Raw genomic sequence first — 26,378 nt, 5'->3', positions numbered from 1 at the left:
ACAACTTCGTCCCTTGCCAAGACAGACTGCATTCAGCAGACAGCAAGCGAAGGGGCGCGGGGCCGACCTCGGGGCTCTCTGAGGGAGAGCGAGCGGGCGGGGAGGGTTCGGGGTGGCCACAGGGCAGTGGCACGCGGTGGAGGACGAAGTCTGCCCTTGGCAGCAAGAGGGGCCCGGCGTGGACCGGTGGGCGGGTTCCGAAGGTCGGGGGCGTGGGAAGGGGGCTTGTCTGAGCCCGAGGAACCGCGGGGCAGAGACGAAACCAGACGCGTTCAGGATCCGCCGTCAACTCAAGGAGACCGTTTCTGAGACGTCCCCTGCTTGCTGTCCCGGCTCCGCTGCTGGCTCCCCGTCACCCAGCCCAGGATCCACTCCCATTCCCCACTCCTGCTTCTCCTTGTTCCTACGTTTAGTTCAATCCTGCCGGTATCCATTCCAGACATCGCTCGAGCACACTGACCTCGCTGTTCCCTCTGCCGCTCCCAGGCCTCCTAGGTCCTCCTGCCGTCCAGGGACCCCCAGAGCCGCTTCTTGGCCTTCCTCTGCGTCGCACGGGTCCTCCCCCATAGCTACAGAAACCGGACCTTCATAGCTGTATCTCGCACTTTTCTGAGATCCCGCACAGACCGTCGGATAAATTCCAAACCCACGAGCAAGGGATGTGAGACCTCCACACTCTGACCCTGTGCGCCCCACAGCCTCACCAGAACCCCTGCCTCAGACCCCCTCCCCCAACCGCACTTCTTGCCTCCAGACTTGTGCCCCGCTCCCCCCCACCCCACCCATTTACTTTGCTCATCTTTGATGTGCCCCTGGGACGCGTCTGAAACCCCCAGCGCCCCCCAACCCCACCCTGCCAATGTGATCTGTGGCCCTTTCTCGTGCTCTGGGAGGTCCCCTGTGCACTCCCAAAGCTATGCTTCCTGCTGTCCTGTGATCATTCCCCTCACACCCATCCACCCCACTGGGTTGTCAGTATGTCGAGGGCAAGAACCGGGTCTTAGTCCTCTCAGCGTCCCCTGATCCAAACCAGCGGCCGGCCCGCCGTGAGAGCTCCAACTTTTCTGAACTACTTAAATAACGGCCTTGGCAACCGAATGAGCGGTTGGCACTTCGGTGACTAAAATCACAAAGGCGGGGAGAATGGCTAGAATGGGGAGCAGAGGAAGCGTGGGCTTTGGACACGGTTTGGGACCCCCGGGGAGTCCAGCGAGGAGGGATGCCCGCTGGGTGCATGGACCCCAGGACTGGAGCTCAGGACAGAGCCTGGAGCCCGGGACAGCCATCTGACCAGCATCAACATGTAGAAAGTAGCCAAAGCCAACGGCTCAGATTGAAAATAACCTAGAGAGTGCGGAAAGAGAAATGACAAAGGAGGGACTCTCAGGGAATCCCAGCACATAAGGGACAAGCAATGATGAGATGTACAACCGCAAGGCAGGGGAGATACTGAAGACACAGATAAAAAAGTCTGAGAAGTTCCCACACAGAAGCCAAGGGGAAGGGAGGGTCCATTTTGCATTTTATTTTCAGCCTCCACTGGCTTTGGGACAGAACAAATAAACCCCAGGAACCCTTTGGCAAACGCGTTTGGCTTCTCATCTTTCTTGGAGGCCCCTGGAGTGAAACAGCTGTCATTTCTAGGGTGCTAAGGCGGCTATGTGGGGGACAGCAGATGGACAGAGCTACACTGAGGAGCCGGTCAGCCATCCAACCCATTTCCCAAACCCAGCGCTCCCCGGGGCAGCCCACAGTCCATTTCCCACAAATCGAAGTCCCTGTTTATTTCACCGGAAATACAGTCCACGTGTTTGTGATTCATCTGCACTTTATGTAACCAAACGCGGGGCTGTCACCGTGTGATGTCCGAGAGACCATGTGAAGCGTCTTTGCAGCCAGATCATGGCCGGCCGAGGGAATGAAAAGGAGGCAAAACTCGGCCAGCCTCCTCCGTCACTGGAGGCGCCCAGCGGGGACTGACTAGGTAGAGCGCCGGAGCAGGGACCTCCCATCTGCCGTTCTCAGCTCACGCCCACGCCCCACGTCCAAGCTGCAGCCCCTGATCCCAAACCAGCCACACCCCCAAGCAGGCGATGGCTATGGCTTCTGTACCTATTGGGTTTCTGCCATATGTTTAAAGCAGCACCAATTCTGATACTGTAACTCAAGCCAGAACGAAAACCTTCCTCTGCGTTTTCTTGCTACGTCTCTGGTCCCGGATGGTGGGTTTCCAGAGACAGAATTACTGGATTGAAGGGGATAAATATGTTAACTTTTGCGTCTCAGAAAAGCTGCATTAAATTATGCTTTCGCTGAGAGCAAATGAACTTGGCTTTCTTACCGTACCTTTCCCAGCATCGCACCTGACCCACGAAGTAGTTCAGACAAATACAAGGAGGCTATTAAAAGTCGCGTTTTCAAGGACTCTGTTACACAGTACAGGAGCTACTAATAATACAGATACTGTGTTTTTTTCAATTATGTAGGGATATAAACTCAACGTTTCTCTAAATGGTGAGGTGGGCGTGCTGTATTCTCTAGCGGTCCCAAGAGCAATTTGAGAGGGAATGATGAATTAATCCTCAAATCTCGGTATTTTAACCCAAATGAAGTTAGTTTTTTTGTGTTGTTTGGTTTTGTTTTGTTTTTTTCTCGTTCCCACAAAGTCTGATACATGTCAGACTCCTCTTCCAGGCAGGTCACAGAGCACGGAGCTGTCCTTTCTGGTGCCTTCGACACCACGACGTGACGCCTCCAGTGCTCCGTGATGGGGACGCCACCGGACAGGAAGCTTTCAGGGTCCCGGGCCTGAAGAGACACGTGTCATTTCTACTCAGCACGTGTTTCCTGGAACCCTCCCTCTGACCAGGCACAACACAAGGCAGCTAGGATGGGCACGTGGATGCTCCTTGCCTCCTGGCTTCGTTGGAAGCGGGCTTTGGAAGCCGGGTCCTCCGTGGGGGCTGCAGACGCACCTCCCGCCGCCCGCGGGATGGTCGGGGTCTTGGGAAGCCGCAGAATTCACAGGCTCACATAATCACAGGCTTTTTCAGGCAGGATTTATTAATGTTCTTTTGGCAGCACAGCTCTCAAACTCAGTAGTCCGCTTCACGTCCAGAAACCACACCCGCTGTTCTTTCCTTCCAGACTGACTTCCCAGATGTGCTTCATGTCTTCCTTCCTCGCCCGGAGCCTCTGTCCCTCTGCGTCCTGGCGGCCGGCTTCAGACAACCTGCAGCAGTAGGCGTGACCCTGACCGACCTTGTTCTCAGCTCTGCTCTGCAACGCTCTAGCCAGAGGGGAGCCCTACACAGTGTCCAAGCCAAGCCTCCCGTCTCCGCTCTGCCCGGATTCTGTGCCTGGGACTGGGCACCCTGCCAGGCGCCGCACCCTCAATCTGACATTCGTCTCTGGACACTCAACGTCTTCCTGAATCCTATTTCTTGCTTGATCATCTGGAGGCAGTGAATTTTTTTTTTTTCCATTTTCCTTCTTTCGATTTTCTCTTGGGAATTAGTCCCTTGTGTTTGCTCCTGTCTTTCCTGTTACACCTTGTTAAACGGCCGGTGACAAGCAGCTCACACTCGCGGACTCTGTGTCCCAGCCTCTTCCCCCAGGGGCGGCAAACTCCTCGGGAGCCCAGGTGCTTTCCAGCTCATCACAGCCGACTAGCCTTGCCGGTATTTCACCAGTGCGCAACAGGGGCTGCTGGTCTCCTGGTGGACGGGTCAGCGCCTGTACTCCTGGTGTTTGTCCTGACAGCGCCTTACTCCTACTACCGATTTCTACCTTAGTCAGAAGGAGCTGGGATATATCACCGTCCCAGATTAACCTCACAAGTCAGGAGCTTAGCTGCACAGGTCCCTCACTTGCTCCCATCAGGTCTGCCTTGAGTCCCTGCGGCATTCCACATTATCTAAAATACACGTTAGGGAAACACACTGAAAATTAACAATACGCACTTTGTTGCCCTCAATTTTCCACATCGAGTATTTATCACTTGGTGATCAGAGAACAATAAACGTTCACATCAACGGACAGGTCAGCTGGTTGCAGGATATGGTTCTTGTGTTTGTTTTTGTTTTTTTTAAGATTTTATTTATTTTTTTTGATTTGGAGGGGCAGAGGGAGAGGAGAGAGAGAGACCCCCAAGCAGACGCCCCACTGAGTGCCGAATCCAACGTGGGGCTCAATCTCACAACCCTGAGATCATGCCCTGAGCTGAAACCCAGGCACCCCAGGATATGGTTATTACGAGGTGAACTGACTTTAGCCTTGGCGATCTGTACTCCCCATACGGACCTTCCACGACGCTCTCTCACGGTTCCACGTACCGTACAGCCGGTGCCCTCGGGGTGAGCCTTTCCCGGGTGACGTCTTCCTCGGTCCCCAAGCAGTTGAGAGTACCCCCCACCATCTCGCTCTGCGTCACTGCTGTTGACGCAATGCTGACATTTGGAGATGGTAGTAACGTTCTAAAAATACATCTGTGTGCTTTCCTCCCTTGGATTTTTGTTTCCATTGTTTCTAGGCAGCCAGAGGCTCGCACCTGTCTGGGAGGGAGCAAAGTCAAACGGCCAGGAGCGTGGGCAGAGCTAGTCATCCCGCGTGTGACGTGTCCCATTGGGCACTGGGGTGTCCTGCAGTCCCGTAAGCCAGATTTGCTGCAAGAAAGGGAATTCTGGACTGGTTTTTCTCCCCTACTTCTCCCTGGCTTGGCGGCAAAGCACGTTCAGATGCCAATTTCCTTAGTTTATTCCATAACGTCGAAAGACGACCTCTGGCCCCAGAGGAGATGCTGTGGTCTCAGACGTGCCCCATGGGGGGAGAGGGCAGAGCGTGGGGAAGCAGGTGAGCAGGAAGTTGCTCTTCTGTCCAGTCCCAGAGGACAACTGATGTGAGGAGATTGGCACGTCAAGGGAAAGGGGTCAGATAGGTGGGTCCTGAGGTTTAGGGGAGGTGAGGGACATGCTTCTGCCCAGTTCGTGCTGGGCTCTTCACAGGGAAGTGACAACCCACACAGGGAAACCACATCACAGGGAACGGAGCTGCCTCCGGGCTAGGGATTGGCCCTTCGGTTACGCAGTCACGAGCGGCGTCCCCTGCCTTTGCGCCGTGTGTGGGATCAGAAGTTCCAACGTCCTGAAAAGGATAAGCTGAAGTTGGCTGAGAGTTTGTCTGGGGAGCTTGGTCAGAGTTTCCTGCTTCGGGGACAAAGTCACCCCTACCTAAAGGCCTCAGGCCAGCCACAGCGCTGTCGAGACCGGAGGTGACACCAGGTCAGCCAGCAAGGACCGTGAAGTCCTGACCAGGTAGCGGAGAGACCGATCGCGGATCCCTCCGGCCACACGCACCTGTCACCGGGGTCCACGGGACGCTGGGGAGACAGCCGGTCACCTGTCCGCAGCCACCAGGCCGGGATGGTGATCGGGGAGGGCTCAGCGAGGATCTGACGGGGCTGCCACGGATCCCAGGACCTGTCTTCTCGCTGCTGCCGGACACACCCAGTGACCCAGTGCACCCCGAATGCCGTCTCAGGGTAGGGAAAGACAGCAAGGACAGACTAAGAGATCAACCTTCCCACCTGAAGGGACTCTCGGAATGATTGCATTGGAATAAAAGGCAGGGCTGGATTCTGTCTGATTTGCCACGTCCTGACCACCCCTTTACCGGAGGGCAGGCCTCCAGGAGGAAAATCATAGTGGAAACAGAATACAAGAGTCCTCCACACTGTTCTACTGAGTCAGTGTTCCGACCCGGCCACCGTGGTCCATGTTCCACAAAATCGTGATCCCTTACCCTCAGGAGCAGCGCATCACTTCGGAGAGCAGGGAGATCCCGGGGAGGGGCAAGGAGGCAGGAAACTCTGAACCCTTGCAGACAGGAGGCAAGGTTGAAGCCGGCATCGGGACCAGGCAAGAGTGCGACGGAAGCCCCCACCGTGGGCGGCCGGCAAGGTGCAGAGCAAGCCGTGGGGGGAGCGTCTCCACGAAGAGTCACATGGGGGGAGCGGGAGCTCCCCGCTCCGCCAGGTACACACGTATGTGGCGAGGACACATGCAGATCTAAAAGGGACACATCGGCCACGGTCTGTGCCGCCCCTTGTGTCCCCCACGCCTATGCCACAGCCAGGGGCTGGAGGAGCGACTGAGATCGTGAACCGCCCTCGACACGGCACCATTTGATCGAAACAGCTATTTTGCTCCAACATGTGGATGTCAGTTAGTCCGTCTCCCCGCCCCACGTCGACACCGTCCCCTCCAAGGGCTTCCCGTGAAACTCCATGTCCTCGGGAACCTGCGGAAGGGAAGCCTGAAGGCTTGGGGGACTGAGGAAGACGCGGCCTGAAAGAGGACGAAGAGGGCGTGACAGGAAGGGACCTCCGCTTTCGGAAAAGCGGGACTTGCCCAGGGGTGTCAGGTCACCCCTGAGCAGAGCCAGGAATGAAGACGGTCGCCGGCAGCCCACTCGTCCCAGTACCCGAGGGGCCCGGGCCCGGGGCAGAAGCACGGCAGAGCCCAGACCCCGAGGTCAGTGCGTCAAACTCTCCCAGTGGCTCCTTCCTTGTCGCACACTCAGGGCTGCTGGCCCAGGGCTCAGTCCCCCCCCCCCCCCAATTATGAGGATCCGCCAAACCCCCGGGAGCTGGGTCTGACCCTAACCCCCTCAACGAGCGATGCCTCCCAGGTCCTCCCACGAGCGTCCTGCTCGGTCAGCGCACCCCGGCGAGAACCTCCCGGCCCAGGCGGGGTCCCTGCCGACCCCAGAGGACGCGTTTGGCCTCTCGACAAATGTGCTGAGCCGTCGCTAAACCCAGACACTGGGCTGCTCGCGAGGGACACTGCCGTGAGGAGCCCACAGGGACCCCTCACCGGACCAGGGGCTTATCCTGGTGTCCATGTGCTGGGGTGCTAGGCAGGGGAGGGGACATTGAGGAGAAAGCCCCCCCTCCCCGGCCGCCTTGATGCTACGAGAGGGAACGGCACTGGGACGGGTCTGCCCTCAGATGGGGCTCGAAGAAGCCACAGCTGCCCCGGGGTGCCAGACAGAGCCATGCCTGAGACAGGATGGGGAGGGCTTTAGAGGGTGTCCCGGAACAGTAAGCAGACCTTGGCAGGAGGAACCCCGAAGCATGGGGACGATCTGGGACTGAGAGGAGGCCTCGGGTTTAGGGGGGCACATTCCCTTCAGCAGGAGAGTCTAGGTAGGACCCCAGGAGTGCGCGGTACCCCAAAGCCTCACCGAACTCCTCAAGACACACCATCACTTGGCCATCCGTCGCCTTGGCCATCCGTCAAGGCCAGAGAACCCAGAAGCAGGGTGTCCCTGCAGCGCCCGTCAGGAAGAGACTGTCCCGATGTCCTGAAACCCTTTCCGCCCCCTAAACTGCAACCCCAAAGTTCGGTCAGCACCTTCGGTAAGACAGAGGAGGGTCTGTCTCCCTCCCAGGGTCTGACTGACTGACCCCTGTCTGACCTCCAGGGTCTCCTGCCAGCAGGGAGGCAGGGGCGGGGGCAGGGGGGGCTCCCTCTGCAGCCTGCCAGGGTGTCAAGGGGAAAGTCACGGTGCACCTGCTGGACGGAGTCCGGTTCAAGTGCTCAGCACCGTCGAGTGCCCAAAGGACACTTGCCCTCCACAGGGACAGCAGAGCATTCACGCAAGGGTCTGGACAGGATGGAGGGAGAGGGGATGACCCCATCCCTGGCTCGCTCGGGGTCAGGGCCACATGGGGAACGGAGGAGGAGAGGCAGGTACGAAGGGGAAGAGGGAGCGAGCATGACAGACTCCGGAGGACGGAGGCAGAGCGGGTGGGGGTGGGGTCACCGAGACGGGGTCGAGAGAGTGAGAATGGGGGTGTGGGGGACAGACCCTATGCCGACGCCCCTAAATCTTCAGACAGGCTTTCCCTCGTGGTGCGGGCTGTCGCATTCTGCCCACGGTCCCTCTGTGTCCCGACCCCAAGCCCTGAGGCTTCCTCCCCACCCGCTCCACGCTGGGGGCCAGGAAGGAGGGAGGCCGGGGGTCCGATGCCTGGCGCTGCCCTCCTCAGTGGCAGGTGGGGTGACCGTCTGTGCTCATCCTTCAGGCGTGTGCCTGAGGCTCACCCCGTCTTCCAGGTCCCTTACTAGGATGGGGTCCCCCCCCATGTCCGTCACCCGCTTAACTGGGCCCTTCTCCTGCTTCACAGCAGCCCACACACTCGCGTCACCGAAGCCACTCGCCCTCCCGTGGTCACCGGGTGTCCTTCGGAGGGGCCCCACGCCTGCGTCCACCCGGGTCGGGCTGGGGGGTCTAACACCGACTGCCTTCCAGCCCAGCCATCTCCCGCGGCCTCTCCTCTGCCGCACGTCCCTGACACGTCGCTATGTCCCTTCTGGAGCCGAGAGGCCTCTCCGGGCACCGTCCTGGCTGCCCCCGAGATGAGCTCTCAGTTCGGGGGCTCCCACCAGCCCCCAGCAACCCTGGCAGTGCCGGGGGCAGCGGGGCTGCTCATAGGGCCTGGCACTCCAGTTCAAGGGTGGTGCCGCTTCCTGCCCGTCTGTTTGGGAGAACATTCAGGAGACATGACCAGATGTTTGGCAGAGGTTCAACCGTGCTCACGTCAGCCAACAACAACACAGCACAGAGACATGCAGGGAGGGCGGAAGGGAGGAGGCTCCTGCCAGCTGCCGGGACAGCCGAGGAGACTCCGTGCCCCCTCGCCCGGGGGAGGAGCTGTTAGCTGTTCCTGTGCGCCTTGCCCGCTGTGAGCTCCAGCATGGAGCCCTCCGTGCCAGGGTCTGGGCTGGAGCCCTGGGCGGGACCGCCTGCTGTGCTGGACAACCAGGCAGGGCCCAGAACCCCAGGGCCGGGCAGCCTGGACGCCCAAGGGAGCCTGGAGAAGCTTTGAGAACTGGGGTCTTTCAGAAAGGGCAGGCCTGGGAGCCAACTACCTGAAATACGGCCTCCGGCCCTCTCACGGACACACGGGGCATCTCTAAGCTCTGTCCAGCAGACTGGGCACAATCCCAGTCTCACGGGCTCCAGAACGCCCCTGCTGATCCACAGAGCGGGTACCCGCAACAAGCCCCACACACCATCCACCTGGGCTCGCGGAGGCGGCCAGGCGACGGGCTCCCGGTGTGCCAACCGAGCCTACAGGGGCTCAGAGCTGAGCCTTTTCAGAAGAGGCTGCCTGTGGGCCTGCCATGGGCTCCTGGCAGCTTCCAGTCCTTCTGCAAGGCTCCTGCCCCTGATCCCCCCGCCCGGGCCTGGACAGCTGCTGTGCTGGGATGCTCTCCCCGCACCCTCCTCCCAACCATCCAGGGGTGCCCGGCCACAGACACACACGTGCACACGCGCACCTGCAGGTGTGGACGTGGACTTGAAGGCACACCCTGGTCGCTCGCCGCGGGCACTGTCGTGGGGGTGGGCTTCCCATTCCCGGCTTACTGGCTCCGTCCCGTCCACAACCACGCCCTGCAGCCTCCCTGCCCGGGAAGCGCCGCGAGTCGGGGTACAGTGCTCTCGCTCTCCCTCTCGCTCTGGATCCAGACCCCCCTGCGAGTCGCTGGGCATTATATGAACCTTCCCGCATCCCCGCTTCCTCACCTGTCAGACTCAGGAGAGGACGGTGCCCCCCTCACCGCTGTGTGCGTGAGCTCGCACGTTTGCTACAGGAACGCATGCTTAGACATGGGTCTGGCACCGGATGTGGGACCCATGCACAGCAGCCGCATGGACACCGGGGACCCACTCGGGTGCGCTCTCCTGCCCTCGGGGAGCTCACCATCGAGCCTGACGGACAGAGATGCCATCTGGAGGCCCAGGCGCTGTGGCTGGGGGGCACAGCTCCGCGTGCAGGGCTGAGCGACACGTCCCCCCGTGCCGTGCAGGGACAGAGCGGCCGCGGCTGAGCCTCAGGTGTCTGCACATTGGGGGGCCCCGCAGATAGGCTCAGCCTCTGTGTTTGGAGAGCTCGCGGTCACGCAGAGGACAGGGATGCTAACAAGCTCTCATACCGTGAGACCGGGTGGCCCTTGAAGCCACAGAGATGCCCACCGGGTGCCCGAGGCGTGGGGGTCAGCACCGTGGCTACGGCTGAAGGCTGGATGCTGCCCGGGAGCCTGAACACATGGCACACGTGGCCTCACTCCAGAAGCTCGCGACACAGGTGACTGGGGTGCCCTGTCTTTAGCCCATGAGCCAACGGAGGCTTGACGAAGTGTGGTGACCTCCAGGGTCCCCGTGGAGCTGTCGGACCCCGAAGGCAGGCCCAGAACCATGACCCCGCCTGCCTCTCTCACCTCGTTGCACTTGACCTTCTCAGCAAGGCTAAGCGGAAGTCAATAGCCCCGCTGAGGAAGCCAGGGCTTGGCACCGGAGCTCGGGCAAGGCTGGAAAGGAGCAGAGAGGCCTCGGACTGGCTCAGACATCACGTTGTTGTCACTCCAGGAGGTTTGGGAGCCCAGAGTCCCCGGGCCTGGGCCCGGAGTCCAGTGTCCTGGGAAGAACTCCAGCCTTGGGAGGGGATGTCGGCCTGGAGTCCCAGCGGGCTGTGCTGGGGGGCTGGGGGGGGGATGGGGGAAAGGACCCCGTTGGAAAGCAGATGCCCCGTGTGCCGTTGGGAAGGAAATGAACAGATACCCTGGCCACAGCGCTCTCATGGTTTCCCCCCGACCTCTTAAAATGTGCATTTTTAAAAATGGGAAACTCCCTCGTGTTTTGAAATTTAGCTCAACAGTTGAGCAATTGCTGAGCATGGGCGGGTTTGCGTTTTTTCACATTGACCCCTTGTGGCCACTCGGGGAACTGCAAGACCAGAGCCGGGGGAGGGGAAGCGCGGCTCCCCCAGGAAGTGGGGCGGAGTGGGGCGGGGTGGGGGGGGGCGGCCTCGGGGACTCCCGCCCGGACTGGCTTCCCTCACCCTCCCACACCTGCCCTCCTTGGTCCCTGACCCCCAGAGTCAGGTGTCAGGCTGCCCTGCCGCGTCCTCCCCGCCCCTGGGCTGCGGCCCGTCTCTGCTCTGGGTCCATCTCCCCACCTGTAAGAGGACGGCGGGAGCCCCCGCGGGCTGCGGTCCCCAGCGGGCTGCGGTCCCCAGCGGGCTGCGGTCCCCAGCGGCCGTCCCGTCACGGGGGCGAGCACGGCCCCCAGTCCTCACCCGAACATGCCCTGGGACGCCCCGTGGGTGCTCTCTCGCGCCGGAAGCTTCCACACGTGATCACCCACCTGTGTTTCCTCCCGGGAAGCAGCCGGGCTCTCCACACGCCACATTCCTGTGACGACTCAGTGCACATTGCGTTATCCAATTACGATGGTTCTAAATGGTTCTTGTCACGGATGAAACAGCTGCTGCCCTTTTAAAAAGCTCCAGGTGACCGCAAGAGCTGTTGTGCGAAGTCACGAATGGAGGAAACGCGGATTCTACTAGCTTTGCCTTCGGGGGAAGGGACAGTAAAAAAAATGAAGTCGTCTGCCAGACCCCGCGGGAGCACCCGCCAGCCGCGTCCCAGTGCAGGCCTCCGGGACTCTCACCGACTGGGACTACCGACTCCAAAGTCACCTTTTGCTCCCCCGTACCTCCCGCCCAGGGAAGCTTTCCGCTCTGGTCCTACCAGCCGCCTCCTGCTCAAGACGGCGCAGTGACCCCTCGCCCGCCTGCTGAGTGGACGCAGACCCCCGCCCTCGGGCCTTCCCCTTCCGTGTCTTACATCCCTCTGACCCCCCCACACCACGTTCCAGCCAACGTCAGCTGCTGTCCGTTGCCAAGCACATCCTGCCTTCCCCCAAGTCGGTAGCTTCGGCTCTCGCCGGGGTTTTGTGGGGGATCCTGGAGCTGCTGCCTCTTATCCACGGAAAAAGCCGCTCTTTGTCCCGTAAAGCATCACGTCGCCAGTGGCGGACCTGCAGGTAGGGACGCGTCTATTCCTCCGCGGAGCAGTTGATGAGCTCTGCTGGACTCGACGGAACACGTCGAATGGGAACAAAGTGGGGTCCAGTTCAGGCTTGGGAAGAAGCGTGGTGACAGAGACAAGGTCACTCCTTGGCTCGGACCCACACCTGGCTAAGCTCTTACACGAAAGCAGAGGGAAGAGGACACGCCCACGCAGAGCACCTGCTGCCTCGTAACTGGGCACACCCTGGGCTGCCCGAGTCACAGAACGTACCCTGATGCTCAGGAAGGTGACCTTCTCGCAGCCAGGAAGCGGCCAGTCCTCGCTACGGGGCGTCGGCCTCCTCCCGGCTCGCGCTGCTGGGGAGTTAAAGGCACCACCAGTCCTGACGCTGTATTTGCTGCCGAGCACGTAGCTCGGGTTCAGTGGGGCCACCATCCCACCCACGGCTGCACTGGGCCCCGGGAGAAGCCGTAAATGCCGCCACGTCCACGGACGTAGCTTCCACTCCGGGCCAGACATCCCCAGGTGCCGCCTCACCTCCCAGCACAGCCGCTCAGCCCCCCGTGTCCTGACTCTCCAGGACGGGCACCTCTCCAGACCTGGGGTCCACCTTCTCGTCCTCTCTTGTCCTTACTCTACCGAGGTACGGCGCCATCTCCGCCCTCCCCACCCCAGACGTCTCTCCCTCTATGCGTCCGACACTTAGCCCGGAGCCTCATCTCGGCCCCGGGATGCCTCTACATCCCTGGTGCTTCCATAAGAATCCCTCTAAAGTGAAATCGTGCCGGTTCCCTCCTCAAGCTCTTCCGGAGGCTGACCATCGCCCTTGAGATAAATTCGAATCCAGTAATTTGTTCCACACAGCCAACAGCGATATTCAGAGCACTGCACGGCCTGCCAGTTTGTCCTGAACGTCACTGGGCACCAACCAAACCAAACAGACTCCAGCCACCTGTCCCGAAGGACCCTTAAGGGGCCAGATGTTAACTCTTCAGTGGCTGGGCTGTCATGGAGGCGGGGGTCCCTGCAGGGCACCTCTGGGACTTGGGTCATAGGCAGTTTGCAAGCAGTGCAGACACACCTGCAGGGCGTGCTAGCTGGGCCCCAGGTGAGCATCCGCTGTGCACACAACCCACAGCTACTGGCCTCTCACTAAGTCCCTGCTTCTGGGCACAGCTCCAAAGGCCACACTTCAGGGACACGGAATGCCCCCCCACCCCCAGTCGTGCCTGGAAGGTTTTCTCTATGTTCCTGCTCCAGGGTCATCCAGTCCCTGGGCGTGGGTCATCTCCCCGCACAGTCTCCCCCTCCCCGCCCTCCCTGCAGGGTCTTGGTCTCAGTCCTCACGGCGTCCACCCCTCCCCCCCACCGCAAGAGAAGGGACACTCGGGGCACAATGCACAGACCTCATGCAGGTGAGCTGGTGCCCTCTGGGGCCAGGGCAGCCTGCAGACCTCGACTCCGGGCAAAGTCATGCAAATCACCAGCCGACTCTGGGACAGTTTCTGTATGAAAACCAAGCACAGTGCATAGCTCCCCATGACTGCCACAGTAAACCCCTCACCGTGAGTTCTGATGCAAATCACCAGCCGACTCTGGGACAGTTTCTGTATGAAAACCAAGCACAGTGCATAGCTCCCCATGACTGCCACAGTAAACCCCTCACCGTGAGTTCTGAGCACGAGCTAGACACACACACACACACACACACACACACACACACCCACACCGAGCTGAATTCATCAGTTTTACTCAGGCCCATTAAACTTCTCTGTGCGTTTAAAAAACTAACATTTTGAACACACTGATGCAGTTTAAAGGATAAAATGGTGATACCCATAGAAGTTCTAAGCTTCTCTTTTCACGTCTCTCTGGGCCGTGCTGGGTGTCGCCCGTGCTGGACGCCGCTATGGAGATGCTCTGCGCCTTCCGGGCGCTGTAACCCCCTCCAGACCGACCTTGTCCAGGGGGCCACGCAGCACAAAATTCTAGGTTTCCACCAGATCGCAGATTCGATGCTAGAAACAGGTTATTCTTGTGCCTGGAAGTTACCTTGAAAGCACATAGTGTGTCCTCTGTAGAAAAAATATATAAATAGAAGAAAGAGCCTTTTATCGCATCTTCTGTAGATGGAAAAGAACCTAGAAGATGGAGGGCAGTAGTGTCCAAAGTTGTGCCCCGAAGGGACGTGTAGCCATGTCTGGAGACATTTCCGGATATGCAAGAGCTGGGATGCATGGTCATCGTCCAGCGGGTAGAAGCCTCGGGTGCCGTCAAACGTCTCATAGTGGGCGGGACAGCCCCCCACCCTGCAAGAGAGAATTATCTGTGCCGACCACCAGAGAGCCCTGGGTCGTCTACCCGGGTGCAGAGGAAGGTCTAAACCACCTGACGGGCTCCCGCCCCACCTGCTAAGGAGGAGCCACGACCTTGAGCCGAAGACCTGATCATGCCCCCCTGCTGCTCCCTCTGGAGGAGGACTGGACACATTCAGCTGCACGTCCTGTCAGTCAGCGACACGGCGATGGACAGTGTCTGGTCTAACCCGGAGAAGCGTGACATTCAGTAAGGAGGTTGGTAGTTTGTAATGTGCGCGACAGAGCCCGGGCGGCAGTCCGATGTGACCGCGCGAGGTGAAGCCAGTCGTGCTGGGCCCCCAGCAGCTGGGTGTCCTCCGTCCACACTGAGGTGCACGGGGACAGCTATGCCGTAGTTTAACGCCTCTGCATTCCAACGACCGTGTTTTGCTGTCACATTCAGCTGTTACAGATGGTAACTGCAGTCACCCAAACTTGGTGGTCAGTTCGGGCACTAAAACCCTACGGCTCGTGGCGGGAACGTGAGCCCTGACGTTGATTGGAAGCCGCCCGTGGGCACCTTTCACGATAGCAGCACGAACGCCACAGAACTTCCAGAACATGCAGAACTGGCCCAGTTGCTCTCGGAGAGCTTGAAATGTGGAGGAACTCCTTTCACCGGATGGAGCCCCGCCGACCTGCTCCCCGCCCGCTCTCGCCCTCCGGGCACACGCAGGTGAGCCTAACTGGGCTCGCCGGTCCGCAGCGCTCAGCCCAGTCTGCACTTGGAAATAAAACAGTGCGATTTTTAAAATATTGTGACTTCCGCACCGAGGCACTGAAATGAAAATCCCAAGAGGCAGGCTGGGGCGGCGGAACTTTCTAAAGTCCCACCCTGGGAAGTGACTCCTGAAAGAGGTCACCGGCTGGAAGCAGCATCTGTTGAAACCACACCTCCACCACCTGTGACCGCCTGTCTCCTGGTGCACTTACGGCGGGACAGCCTGACCCATCTACCTGCGGGCCAGAGACTCTGCATCCTGCCATGAGACCTTACCTGACACGGCACGGGGACTCCACAAAGAACGAACGGACAAGCAGGTTCGTGGAAGGGGATGTGTTTATTTTGTGGGGAACTTTCAGATCACACGGGTGCAACGGCTCGTGTGCCCGTTTCAAAAAGTAAAGAGTCTTTGCGCTTTCAAAATCATTAGTCGGTAGAGTGACCTGTCCGGGGCAAGTCCCGAACCCCCACCCCCGCCAAGTCAGAGGTAGAAACAAACACACAAGGGGGAAGACGGTTAGGTCCAAGGTCAGGCCACAGCTCACAGCTACACGTTGCTGATTTCTTGGTCGCCGTGCAGTGGGGGTGGGGAGGACGGGTGACAACACCCTGCGTGGTTCTGACAGCTTTGTCCCACACTCGGGCTCCTTGTCCAAGCTGCTGCTGAACAGCAGCTCAAGTTCTCCAGGAATTTAGACTCAACAAAGGAAAGTCCTCTGTCACCTTCAAATACCACTTAGGAGCTCTTTCCTGGAGCCAGTGTTTCCTGTGTCCCAGGCCCCACCACGAAGTCAATAACCTTCATATAGCCTTTGCTTCGACCTCAGGTTCAGGGACGTCAACACCCGGCTTAAAGAGAGCTTGGGGCATGACCTGGCTAAGCCAGGTGTTTTTGAGCACGCGCGCCCAGGGTCACTGCCCCCCGGGGTCCGCGCCCTGTCCCGGGGCTTGGGAGTCCTGCTCCGGGGCTCGGGCGTCCTTCACCGGTGGCTTGGGCACATCCAGCATGGTGGACGAGTCTCTCCGGGGGTTCCCAGTCACCAGCATCCAGTGGTTTTTCGGCTTCTCAACTCGGTGCGAATCCAAGTGTGTGTGAGCGGCCACTTCCACTTCCTTTCCGAAACGGCCGCTGGGTCGGGAGAGAACAGACCCCGGTTGGAAACGGAGCAGTGGCTCTGGGTAAGTAACTCTGTCCGCCCCCGTCCCAGCCCCAGGTCCAGCTGACTTGGGCTCGGGGACGGTGGGCTCTGGGATACGTGTGTGCCGGACCTTGCCCCCGCCTGCACGGTGATGAGGGGCACAGGGTCCCACCACAGCTACAGTCATCTCGTCGGGCAAGGACCTGTGGGACACCAGGGCTCGGGCAGGATTTGCCACACCTCTGAATCGTTTGTGACAACACTTCATCATCAAAGCACTCATGTGTATGGCCACACTCTGACTCAAGCTGCTTGGGGTGCCTGGGTGGCTCAGTCAGTTGAGCGTCTGACTCTCGATTTAGGCTCAGGTCATGGTCTCAGGGTTGTGAGATCGAGCCCCACGTAGGGCACTGAGCTGGGCGGGGAGTCTGCTTGAGAGTCTCTCTCCCTCTCCCTCTGCCCTCCCCCTCCAAAATAAATACAGAAATACAAACACATCAGTCGAGTGTCTTTGTGCCCCTATCCGTGGCATTTAGCTGAATTGAGCAGCACGTACACATACCTTAAGAACAGGTGTCTGTGGGCTGCCAGCCCCCGGTTCGTTTGGGAGTGATTGAGGATAATTTTTGCATTTGCCTTTAAAGATGAAGAGAGTGTGTTATTTGCATTACGAACTAAAACCTCCAATTCCTAAAGACAAAAAGTTGAAAATATACTATATATTCACTTAAATGTAGTTCAGTGAAATAGAGAGATGGAAATAACCTAGAAGCCAGACTTTAATGGACGGATTTCATACACCGTTGCAGGTGCACAGGGGATGGAACATCCTAGAATCCCTCAGAGCCACACTGGAAATCTTTCACAACATGAGACGTAACCAGCAGTGTTTCTAAGTGGAGAACATAAGGATGTCACTGATGTCCTATTTCATTAAAAAAAAAAAATTGAAATTAAATAAAATAAAGAGACATGCATGGAAAAAGACAGAGGTGATAAACGCCAGCGGGGCTCTCTGGAAGGTGGTGGAATTACTGGTTATTTTCATTTTATTTGCTTTGCTTTGCTGATTTTTCCTTCAGCGAGCATATATTCTGTTTATAATCAGGAAAAAAAAAATACATATGATTTCAAACTCCTGGCTCCTGGAAGCTAACCACCGTGAGGAAGCCCCCGCCGCTCCCGTGGGACTTACACAGCATCAGAAATGCCCACGTCAGATCGGGCCACCCTGCAACCAAGGAGCGTCCCACCCGAATACAGACGAACCGTGCGCCCTGACCAAGATGCAGGTCTCCCCACAGCCGCCCTTCCCAGCTGATAGAGCAGGAGCCTGGCCCGGCCTCCCTCCCACAGCTAACGCGTGCTGAGACAGCGGCACAGAAATACCCCTGCTTCCCAATGGCATCACGAGCAGAGCCCGCTTCCCAGGAAGCTCCCTAGAGCCCGGCCGCACTCACCGGCACGGGGGAGCCTTCGTACTCCAGGCGGAACTGGGGGTCCAGGAAGGCGGCCTGCCAGCAGTTCAGGTAGGAGGCCTCATCGGTCAGATACACCTCCTGGAGCCAAGACCTCTTCGACGACCTCAGCAGGGTCCTGTGGTCACTGGATAAATACAGCTGAAAATGGCAATGCAGGGGTGAGCTACGTCACACGGCTGGAGAAGCTGGGGGCGGTGAACCACCGACCAGCGGGGTGTCAGGTGTGGTCCAGCGCAGTTCTGGAAAAGCCCCTTCTTGCGGGCGGTGTGAGAACACTCGGGTTTCCTCCACTTAGAGACGTCATCGCAGGAGGCTGAGGCTACACCCCCAGCACCTCCACTGCTTTGCCTTCCTTTGGGTGCCAAACCCGCTCTCTCTCCTCCTCATCTCGTCCCTGCTCCCCCTCCTCCTTCCCAGGGCTCAGGCCAGAACCCCGGTTTTGCTTCTTAGAAACAGCGTTGCACAGAGTTGCCGCATGAAGGGAAGTGCCTCACAACCGACACCGTCACCGCCGACATTCACCGTGGGCCCCTGAGGACGGATCTCTGGAGCTGACGTCCCCGCAGGGGACTTACTTCGACAGCTCTCGGGCCCCTGTAACCGGGCCCAGAAGCACCCCAACCTGCAGAAGAGTCGGAAACGTAAGCTACTGCTTAGTTCTTTAGTGATTGACCTTCACCCCGAACCTGGAGGCTGTTTCTGCCTCTTTCGGTGGGTTCTCATGGGCAAAGCTGGGCCACGAGGCGCTCGCTGCGGGGAAGGCAGAAGTGAGTTACTCTCTTCAAGGCCTTTCCTGGCGAGCCAGACAGTGATGGAGGACAGGCCCGGAAGCACCTGTAGACCCCAGGAAGGTTGGACAGGCCAGCAGGAGTGGGAGGGGCTGCCGGCAGGCACAGGCAAGGACACACACTTACCCAGGGGCTCAGGAGAGGCTCTGAGGGGGAGGCAGTGTGGGGCTGGGCACCTGAGGGGCTGGCTGCACGTAGACAGGGAGGGCAGGGACATATCACAGAGGACCTTAGATGCCACCGTGGACGGCAGCGCTAACCAGACCTGAGCTCCTAGAGCATCGACCTGGCAGCGTGCGTCTCCTATGGTCTGAGGTCAGGACAGACTAGAGGGATCCAGCGTGGACCAAGGTCCTGGCACTGGGGACGAAAAGACAGGCCCAAGAGCACTAGGAAGGGAGAGCCATGGCCATGACCATGAGCAGGATGTGGACACGGAAGAGAGACAGGCCCAAGACACACTCGGATTCTCAGTGATCGGGGAAATCCAGGGCAACTGAAAACCTGCCCTTCAAATGGCAAAGACTGTCTACCTCAGACCACAAACTCCGTTGTGTTAATGTGAAGAGAAATAATAGTGAGCCAGGCACAACTCTAGAAGGGAGGCATTACCTGATTATTTTAACGAATGCCCCGGAAGTACTTGCTAATTCACAGACGAGGAACGGAAATAAGAGAATTTGAGAAGAGACTGAACGATCGTCCCTTGAGAATGAAAGCACCGTGGACCTGAACATCATAAGAGAATTAACTGGAAAACCATGAGAGAGAATAGAGTGAGGCTTTCACCAGTGGTGAGTCTCAACAGCAATGGCTTTCTTACATTTTTCTTGCAACTAACTTAGGGCCCCCCATAAGGGCCATCCATAGCAGAAGATACCGGGGGACAACCTCAGCGGGATCAGCATCGAATCCCCAGGAAAAAAAACCACAGAATTTCACGGAGAGATAAGAAAGAATAAATGAATAAATGAGGAGACCTCACAGAAAAAGAAATGTTATGAAGCATCAAATACGTGAATTTATGGAATTTTCCAGTGCCAATAAAATGCCACGTGATTTTTTTATCACACCCCCCCCCCAGGGAGAGGGACTTGCAGAAATAATTACATGTAACCGAGAGGTTAACTAATTCCTAATATAATTCAAAAAAGTGTAATGAGAGAAAACTGGCCCAACGTGCCGTCAAAATACACATTATACTGTAAAGCGTAATTCTAGAATAAAAAGACACAATTTGGGTTGAAAGGGTTAGAACGGGAAGCTCAGAGACAGCACACAGGCTGTAGAGTGATGCTACGCGGAGATCTGCGTGTCAGAGAGGAAAGGAGTCATCGTTCAAGAAACAACACAAATGCAGCTTATTAGTCGTTTAGGGGAAATTGCACGTCTCCACAGTGCCTGCACCAAAATAAACCTCAGGCAGATAAACAACAAACAGGAACAAACGTGAAGCTTCAGCCACCGAGAAGTCGATACAAGGTTGTCTTTTCATGGTATTTCTAGAGCAGACTTTATGGGGCTCTGAGCAATGGAGGGATTGCGATGGAAAACACAGATACACGTTACTCAAAAATATGTTAGAACCACTCGGACTTCAAAGCCACATAGCCAGAAAAAATAAAATAAAATAAAATAATAAAAATAACAAAATCCAAGAAGCAAATGGGAGGGAACATGACCAAGAAAATGGCAAAATGTTATAACCTACAGAAGAGCAGATATCGAACATGGGTCAGTACACGGACACAGGACGAAGGATTTACAGGAGACAAAGAAGATGGGACAGTCGAGGACAGCGTTGGGGGAGAGAGTAAGGGAAGGGGGGTCGAGGAAGAGAGAGAGAGAAACCAGAAACGGTGCATCTACTTCTTGTGGGGCTTGTAACTTTCTCTGTATTTTATTTTTTTTAAGATTTTATTTATTTGACAGGCAGAGATCACAAGTAGACAGACAGGCAGGCAGAGAGAGAGGGGGAAGCAGGCACCCTGCTGAGCAGAGAGCCCGATGCGGGGCTTGATCCCAGGACCCTGGGATCATGACCTGAGCTGAAGGCAGAGGCTTAAACCCACTGAGCCACCCAGGCGCCCTTCTCTGTATTTTAAATCCATTCTGAGAGAACAAAGTGTAAAAGAAAATAACGTTAGTAACATTAACCTCTGGATAAGACAAGGGTGATTTACCCCCCCTTCAACAATATGGTATTTTCTCTAATTCCTACATTTTTTTCTTAATTCAGGCTGCGGCTTACCATCTAAGGTGTGTAGGGGTTTAACTGACAGCGCTGATTTTTCTTAGCAGCACACAAGGTAATAAGTAACGTTACCTCATACCATTATGGAAGCTTTGATTCAGCAAGAAATAGTTATGTGTTACCCCTTTTGCCACTGGACCCCTGAACGGCTTGGAGCAAGATCACCTGACCTCGTGCCTCAGTTTCCCCATCAGTAAAATGGGGTAAAACAGTCCCTAGTTCAAAGACCTTTTTGGATGATTAAGTGTGTGTGTGTTTGTGTATGGTATGTAGTAAGGTTTACTAATCCCCATTTTATAAATGAGAAAGGCTCAAAAAGTTAAACAACTTATCTGAGGTCCCACTCCATAGAGAGACATCTCAGCTCGAGTTAGACACAGATTTATCTAGTTCTGTTGCCCTCCTAATCTCCGAGGGAAAGAGAAAGATCAAGTTAAAAAAAAAAAAAAAAAAAAAACGGGCGACACACCTCGCTAGCCTTGGTGACACTGACAGTTATCAGACGACGATTAGTTAATCCAACTATTAACTTAGGGGTGGAGGTGGCAGAAAGCTATGCTTGATGTCAGCTGCATTGCAAAAAGCTTTTTCTCCCTTACTCCGTAGCGCCTAAGGGTCTGTTTCTGTCCTTTGGAAAGCTAGAAGGCAAGAAATGGCCCAAGAGCCGCGGGCGGAGGTTCCAGAAGCCAGAGGCAAAGCCCACACCTACAGAGTCCTCTATCTGTCTCCACAGGTGACCGTGAGCCGCACAGAAACCATCCTCTGGCTCCATACGCTGTGCACCGTGAGGACTCACCATTCTGTCTTCAAATCCGCCCGTCGTCGCGAGGCAGAAGTTCTGTCCGTATCTAAGGACCTGGCCCATGGCGTTTCTGTCTGCACTGTCAGGGAAAAATAAGCATCATGTCAATTCTCTATTAGAATTTTTCTACATTCAGGGCACCTGGGTGGCTCAGTCGTTAAGCCTCTGCCTTTGGCTCGGGTCATGATCCTGGGGTCCTGGGATCGAGCCCCGCATCAGGCTCCCTGCTTGGCGGGGAGCCTGCTTCCTCCTCTCTCTCTGCCTGCCTCTCTGCCTACTTGTGATCTCTGTCAAATAAATAAATAAAATATTCTAAAAAAATCAATATTCTTGATAATGTATTTCACACACATTAACTGATTTGGTAGCTAAACATTTACAAAATGGTCATTTCTCTGGGCCTTCAAATCTGGCTGACATCCTGTCCCTGTACCCCTGCCCCACCCCTGCTCCCGCCGTGGCCAGTGTGCGGAGTGTCCATCCGTGTGAGCACGGCGTGCTGTCTTCCATTGAGGGATTGTAGCCAGGGGCATGGGCATCTGGATAAAGAGCCCTCCTGGCCAGGGAGGGCTTACACACTTAACACAGTCTTCCCTCCTAATGCTCCAGGACACAGAAGCTGTGGTCCATTTTTAGTTGTCTTGACAGAACTTCTCAGTGTTCAAAGGAACTCTAAAGCAAACACTCAAAGGAGGGGTGCCTGGGCGCCAGTCAGCAAACCACCAGCTTCGGCTCAGGTCATGATCCGGGGATCGTGGATGAGTCCCACATCAGGCTCCCTGCTCGGCGGGAAGCCTGCTTCTCCCTCTGCCTCCCCCTTGCTTGTGCTCTCTCTGACAAAAAAATAAAATCTTTAAAAAAAAAAAAAATTAAGACCTAAAGGACTGGCTGTACTCTTGCATCAAAACATTGCTATCATTGTTCAATTAAAGTAAAAGCAATCCTTTTTTGTTGTTACTATGTATCTTTAAGGATTTAATTGTCTATTTCAAGATCTCAGCTACAGTTTTAGCGAATAATTACAAAGTAACAAATCCGGCATAGTGCCACCTTGCACCGGACTATTTCTGTCCTAAAAATAGCGACATTGAGAGACACTCCAATGAGCTCCGAGCATCCTGAGATGTTATTAGGAAAACCCAGTTTGTAGGCAGAACGCGATTTTAGTTTCCTAGATCCAATACTTTTGAATGAAGCATTTATAAGGGAACACAAATGAGCAGTTGTCCTGATGTTTAAGAAGAAGGGCATGTGAAGGCCACCAACAGTAACCCCCGGGGGGGAGGCAGCAGGACAGGAAGCACAGAGAGCGCCCCATCCCCTTCACCTCCAGGCGACAAGCCCTCCCAGGGCTTCCTGAAGCTGGAAGTGAAAACATATTTATGATAAACATGAGCTGAAAATTCAAGTGTCTGTACCTCAAAATGATGAAAGTGTTTCTGCCAACGGGGATCTTGGTTTGAGCTGCGCTCAGCCCACAGGGCACCTCTAACTGGTCACTCGGGGGCGATTTAATTTCATCCAGAGTCATGCAGAGGCTCAGGTCCCCGCCCAAAACCAAATCAGCTTCCGTCTCAGGGTAATCTGGATTCACAAGCATCACTTTGTAGCCACAGCGAAGGTACCCGTCCTCCGTGATGGAAAGCTGCATCTACAATTTAAATTGTTTTTCAGACAACCCTGGTGTGTCCTCAACAGCCAGTGCAGAGACCCCTTCCCCCCTTCACCATCGAGAACCTGTCCCAGGAGGGGGCACATCCCTCAGGGACCTTGTGATAACTTGCATACCCTCAAGTCCTTCATTCTCTTCCTTTTCCCGCGGCCGAACCCCTCCCACTTTGCCAGCGTCCCCCCCAAATCCCAAACGGAGTCAGAAAGCCGATGAAAAATCATGCGCTGACCCCACTGTTCTTAACTGATTCAGACTCACTGGAAATGTCCTGAGCACCGAGTAAGGGGCGTTTTACAGATTCCTGTACTGATCCTGGAAAATGCGGGTAAATGTAATTAAGAGCAGATTTCTCCTACGTTTCTAAAATCTTAGGGGGTTATAAACATCGTGGTTTTCAGCTCTAGAAGGGGGACAATGGTATCTTCCAGACGATAATTCATTTATGGAACGTTTGCTTGCTTAACACACACTCACACTTAATTCGATATAATTTTGAGGATGGCGCTCAGATTTAAAATTACCGGTCTCAAAAGATTCTCTTTGAGTCTCCTATTTCTCTGTATGAGAAGCTGTCCCTTTTCTCTCTTCTCCAAGAAGTCCTTCATGCGCTCCTGGTGAAAGAGAAAATGAAAAAAAACCCAAAGGTCAACAATGGTCCTCAATTTACAGACCCCGGTAGCTTCTAGGTCAGAAGCATGTCAAGCTGAAAAAGCAGAATCTGAGAAAAAGAAAGGTGAGCCTAATGGGAATGGTGCAAATTGTTTTGGCTTTAATATTCTTACTTCTTTGTAGAAGGCTTGAAAAAATGACACACACCAAAAAAACAAACAAACAAACAAACAAAAACAGCCTCACCCTCAATTACCCCATCCAGAGACAATCATGAACAACATTTGGAGGCCGTGTGTCCGCAGTGGAGGTCTCCCCTGGCTGTCCACCGCCGCAGTCACCAAACCCTCCCCCACCAGCTAGATGGATGCCTGATGGCTCAGGGCCTTGTCTGAGTGAAAGGTCCGGGAAAGGGACATCACCGGACGCCTAGGAGGGAACTTGTGGGGCTGAGATGGGCACCGAGTTTGGAGACCCAGGGACCTGCAGAAGGAGCAGGTGTGAGACCTGGGGGGTGTGGGACAGCAGGTGAACTTCCTGGGGCTTTCCGACCCCGGGTAGGTTGTTAGGCTACTTGGCGTCTGCTGGGTGAGGAGGCCCCGGGGGCAGAAGGACTTGGGGTGGGTGGGCGGGGCGGTCCCTGAGTAGCGGGGGGGCGGCGCCAGCTGCACCTGCCTACCTCCTCCAGGTAGATGTCCTCGTTCCAGTTGCCCATTCGCACTCCCGGACCGTACAGGTTCTGCGCCATCCTGCCCTCCCGCCAGCGGCCAGCCGGCCAGCCTGCCTCCCACACCTGCCTTGTTAGCGTGCCTTGTCGCCATGACAACCGACCCAGAGCGATTGGCCAGGTCCAGGGCCTGCTGGCCAATCAGTGGCAGCGCAGGAGCAGGGGGGGGGCGCGCAGCCAGGGGGTTGGGGGAGGGGGCCCTGGAGGGATGGGGGTGGGGAACGGCATACTCGCTGCCTGGAGTCCCTTCCGCTGTGATTTCTCTGAATTTAATTCCAATGCAGGCTGGTGGGCTAAAGCCAGCCCTCGGGCCTCGTGGTGCTAAAAATGTAAAACACTTTTTTCTTTTCTTTCTCTCTTTCTTTTTTTTTTTTTTTTTTTTAAATCCAAACAAAAAATTCCAATGGGGGGGAAGTATCCCTCGCTTATTGAGACGCAAAGAGGAGCTTTTGAACCGAAGCTCCCTAACCCTAGAACTGCGTATCCTCCTAGAAATCTGGAAACCAAAGTAACATGGAGGAAAAAGTAAGAAAATGTCGCCTTAGCATCTTTCTGCTTATGCGACTGGGGCAGTCCTGCCTCTAAGGGTTTTACAGCATCACCCCCCCCACACTGTCCCCCTCCTCCAATGTCCAAGCTAGAGGACAAGCCCATGGCTTGCAAGGACTCTGGATAAAGGTAGAATATGTGGGAGCCAGCGTATTTTGTTTTGTTTTTGTGCTTTAATGCCGGAGCCAATGTTTTTAAAGCAGCACTTTATGAACAGGCAAGTGCTTTCGGACTACTGGGAGCTAGACGCTAATGCAGTGCCTTGGTAGCTGGCCGTGCTCCTGTCTATTGAGACAGCACAGACACGAAGGACACGCATCCTTTCCTCCCTCCAGCACACCCAGTCTACAGGAGAAGGTACTTTGTGAAAACAGATCACCACAGGAGGAATGGGACAAGTGAGACTACAGATGCGCTGATGAAAGGCCACAGGACTGCAAGGAAAGATTCGTTTCTGCCTTGGGGAGGTGACTGGGGGAAAATCAGGAAGGATGCCCCTGAGTGGCAACTGGGGCAGGACACTTGGCAGCTGGCCTGGGGAGGGTCTCAGCGGCTAGGCTGCAGGTCCCGGTACGGATGGGACACTCCCTCACCCTTGCCAGTCTGCAAGCTCTGCCCCTCCACCAGCTCGCTCTAGGACACTTCAAAAGGCTAAGCAGGACGGTAGGTCACATAGTATTCTGCCAGAACTGCATTTGATAAATTAAAACGAGAGTCTCAAAGGAGTGAGTCTCTCATCCAAGTTCAAAGTGCTAAGAGTTGCGCAGGACAAAGACACAACCCAATTTCCTGACTCCAAAGTTCAGGCTTTCTCCAAGTGTTTCTGTGTTCCCTGTAAAATCAGGAATATCCTAAGACAGTGCTGGTCTCCACGTAGTTTACTAGAGTTCTCAGGAGTCGATCCGGAGGGAGTTTTGAGCTCATCTACTTCCCTTGTGCCATTATGGGGAAATGAGTTACATTGTCGGTTGTTAGAGGCCCAGCAAGACACTATCTACATGTTGTTTTGTGAAATGGCTTTTTAAGTCAGTCTGGAGACAGATACAACCACGTGATTGTGGAATTGCAGACACACTGGTCTTTGCTGGGGGTCTTTGGTGGGTGCAGCTTACCACCCAGTGTAACCTGCTTCCCGCCCAACAACTGCTGTGTTTCTGGAAGACAGGCCTAGCAACACATTTTCAGGGTGGTTACTCCCTTGATTTTTTTCGTCTTTAGTTTTGTAAGATAGTTTACTGGATGCAAGACCCTTGGTTACAAGTGTTCCTTTCAGTGCCTTAAGTCTGTCATGCCCCTGCCCTCTGACTGCCACCGAGTCTGGGGAAAAGCCAACCATCGACCTCGTGGGGGTTCCCGTGTGTGTCTGTGAAGGGTCGTGTGTGGGCTCCTCTGCTCTC

The 26,378-nt window shown here is 55.9% G+C and overlaps 1 protein-coding gene across 1 annotated transcript; it reads right to left on the bottom strand.

Moving 5' to 3' along the window:
* Positions 1-15,278: 15,278 nt before the first annotated feature.
* CFAP161 (cilia and flagella associated protein 161) lies at positions 15,279-24,516 on the bottom strand. Its single transcript, XM_032341934.1, has 7 exons — positions 24,385-24,516; positions 23,618-23,707; positions 22,843-23,075; positions 21,419-21,503; positions 17,560-17,718; positions 16,662-16,735; positions 15,279-16,089 (listed from the first exon to the last, which is right to left on the bottom strand). Exons 1-7 carry the CDS (start codon positions 24,451-24,453, stop codon positions 15,873-15,875), a joined length of 927 nt encoding a protein of 308 aa, XP_032197825.1. The 5' UTR covers positions 24,454-24,516; the 3' UTR covers positions 15,279-15,872.
* Between the last annotated feature and the right edge of the window lie 1,862 nt (positions 24,517-26,378).

The sequence above is a fragment of the Mustela erminea genome, chromosome 5, assembly GCF_009829155.1.
Source record: "Mustela erminea isolate mMusErm1 chromosome 5, mMusErm1.Pri, whole genome shotgun sequence".
Classification (NCBI taxonomy): Eukaryota; Metazoa; Chordata; class Mammalia; order Carnivora; family Mustelidae; genus Mustela; species Mustela erminea.
The sequence above is the reverse complement of the archived record's forward strand: the minus strand, read 5'-3'. Positions and strand labels throughout refer to the sequence as shown.

Bases quoted from the DNA above. Each gene is read 5' to 3' on its own strand.
- CFAP161 (XM_032341934.1), bottom strand. From the start codon at position 24,453: ATGGCGCAGAACCTGTACGGTCCGGGAGTGCGAATGGGCAACTGGAAC. The intron at 23,076-23,617 runs GTAATTTTAAAT...TTTAAATTGTAG, and splicing joins AAGAGAATCTTTTGAGACCG to ATGCAGCTTTCCATCACGGA. The intron at 17,719-21,418 runs GTGAGTCCTCAC...TGCCATTTTCAG, and splicing joins GCGGATTTGAAGACAGAATG to CTGTATTTATCCAGTGACCA.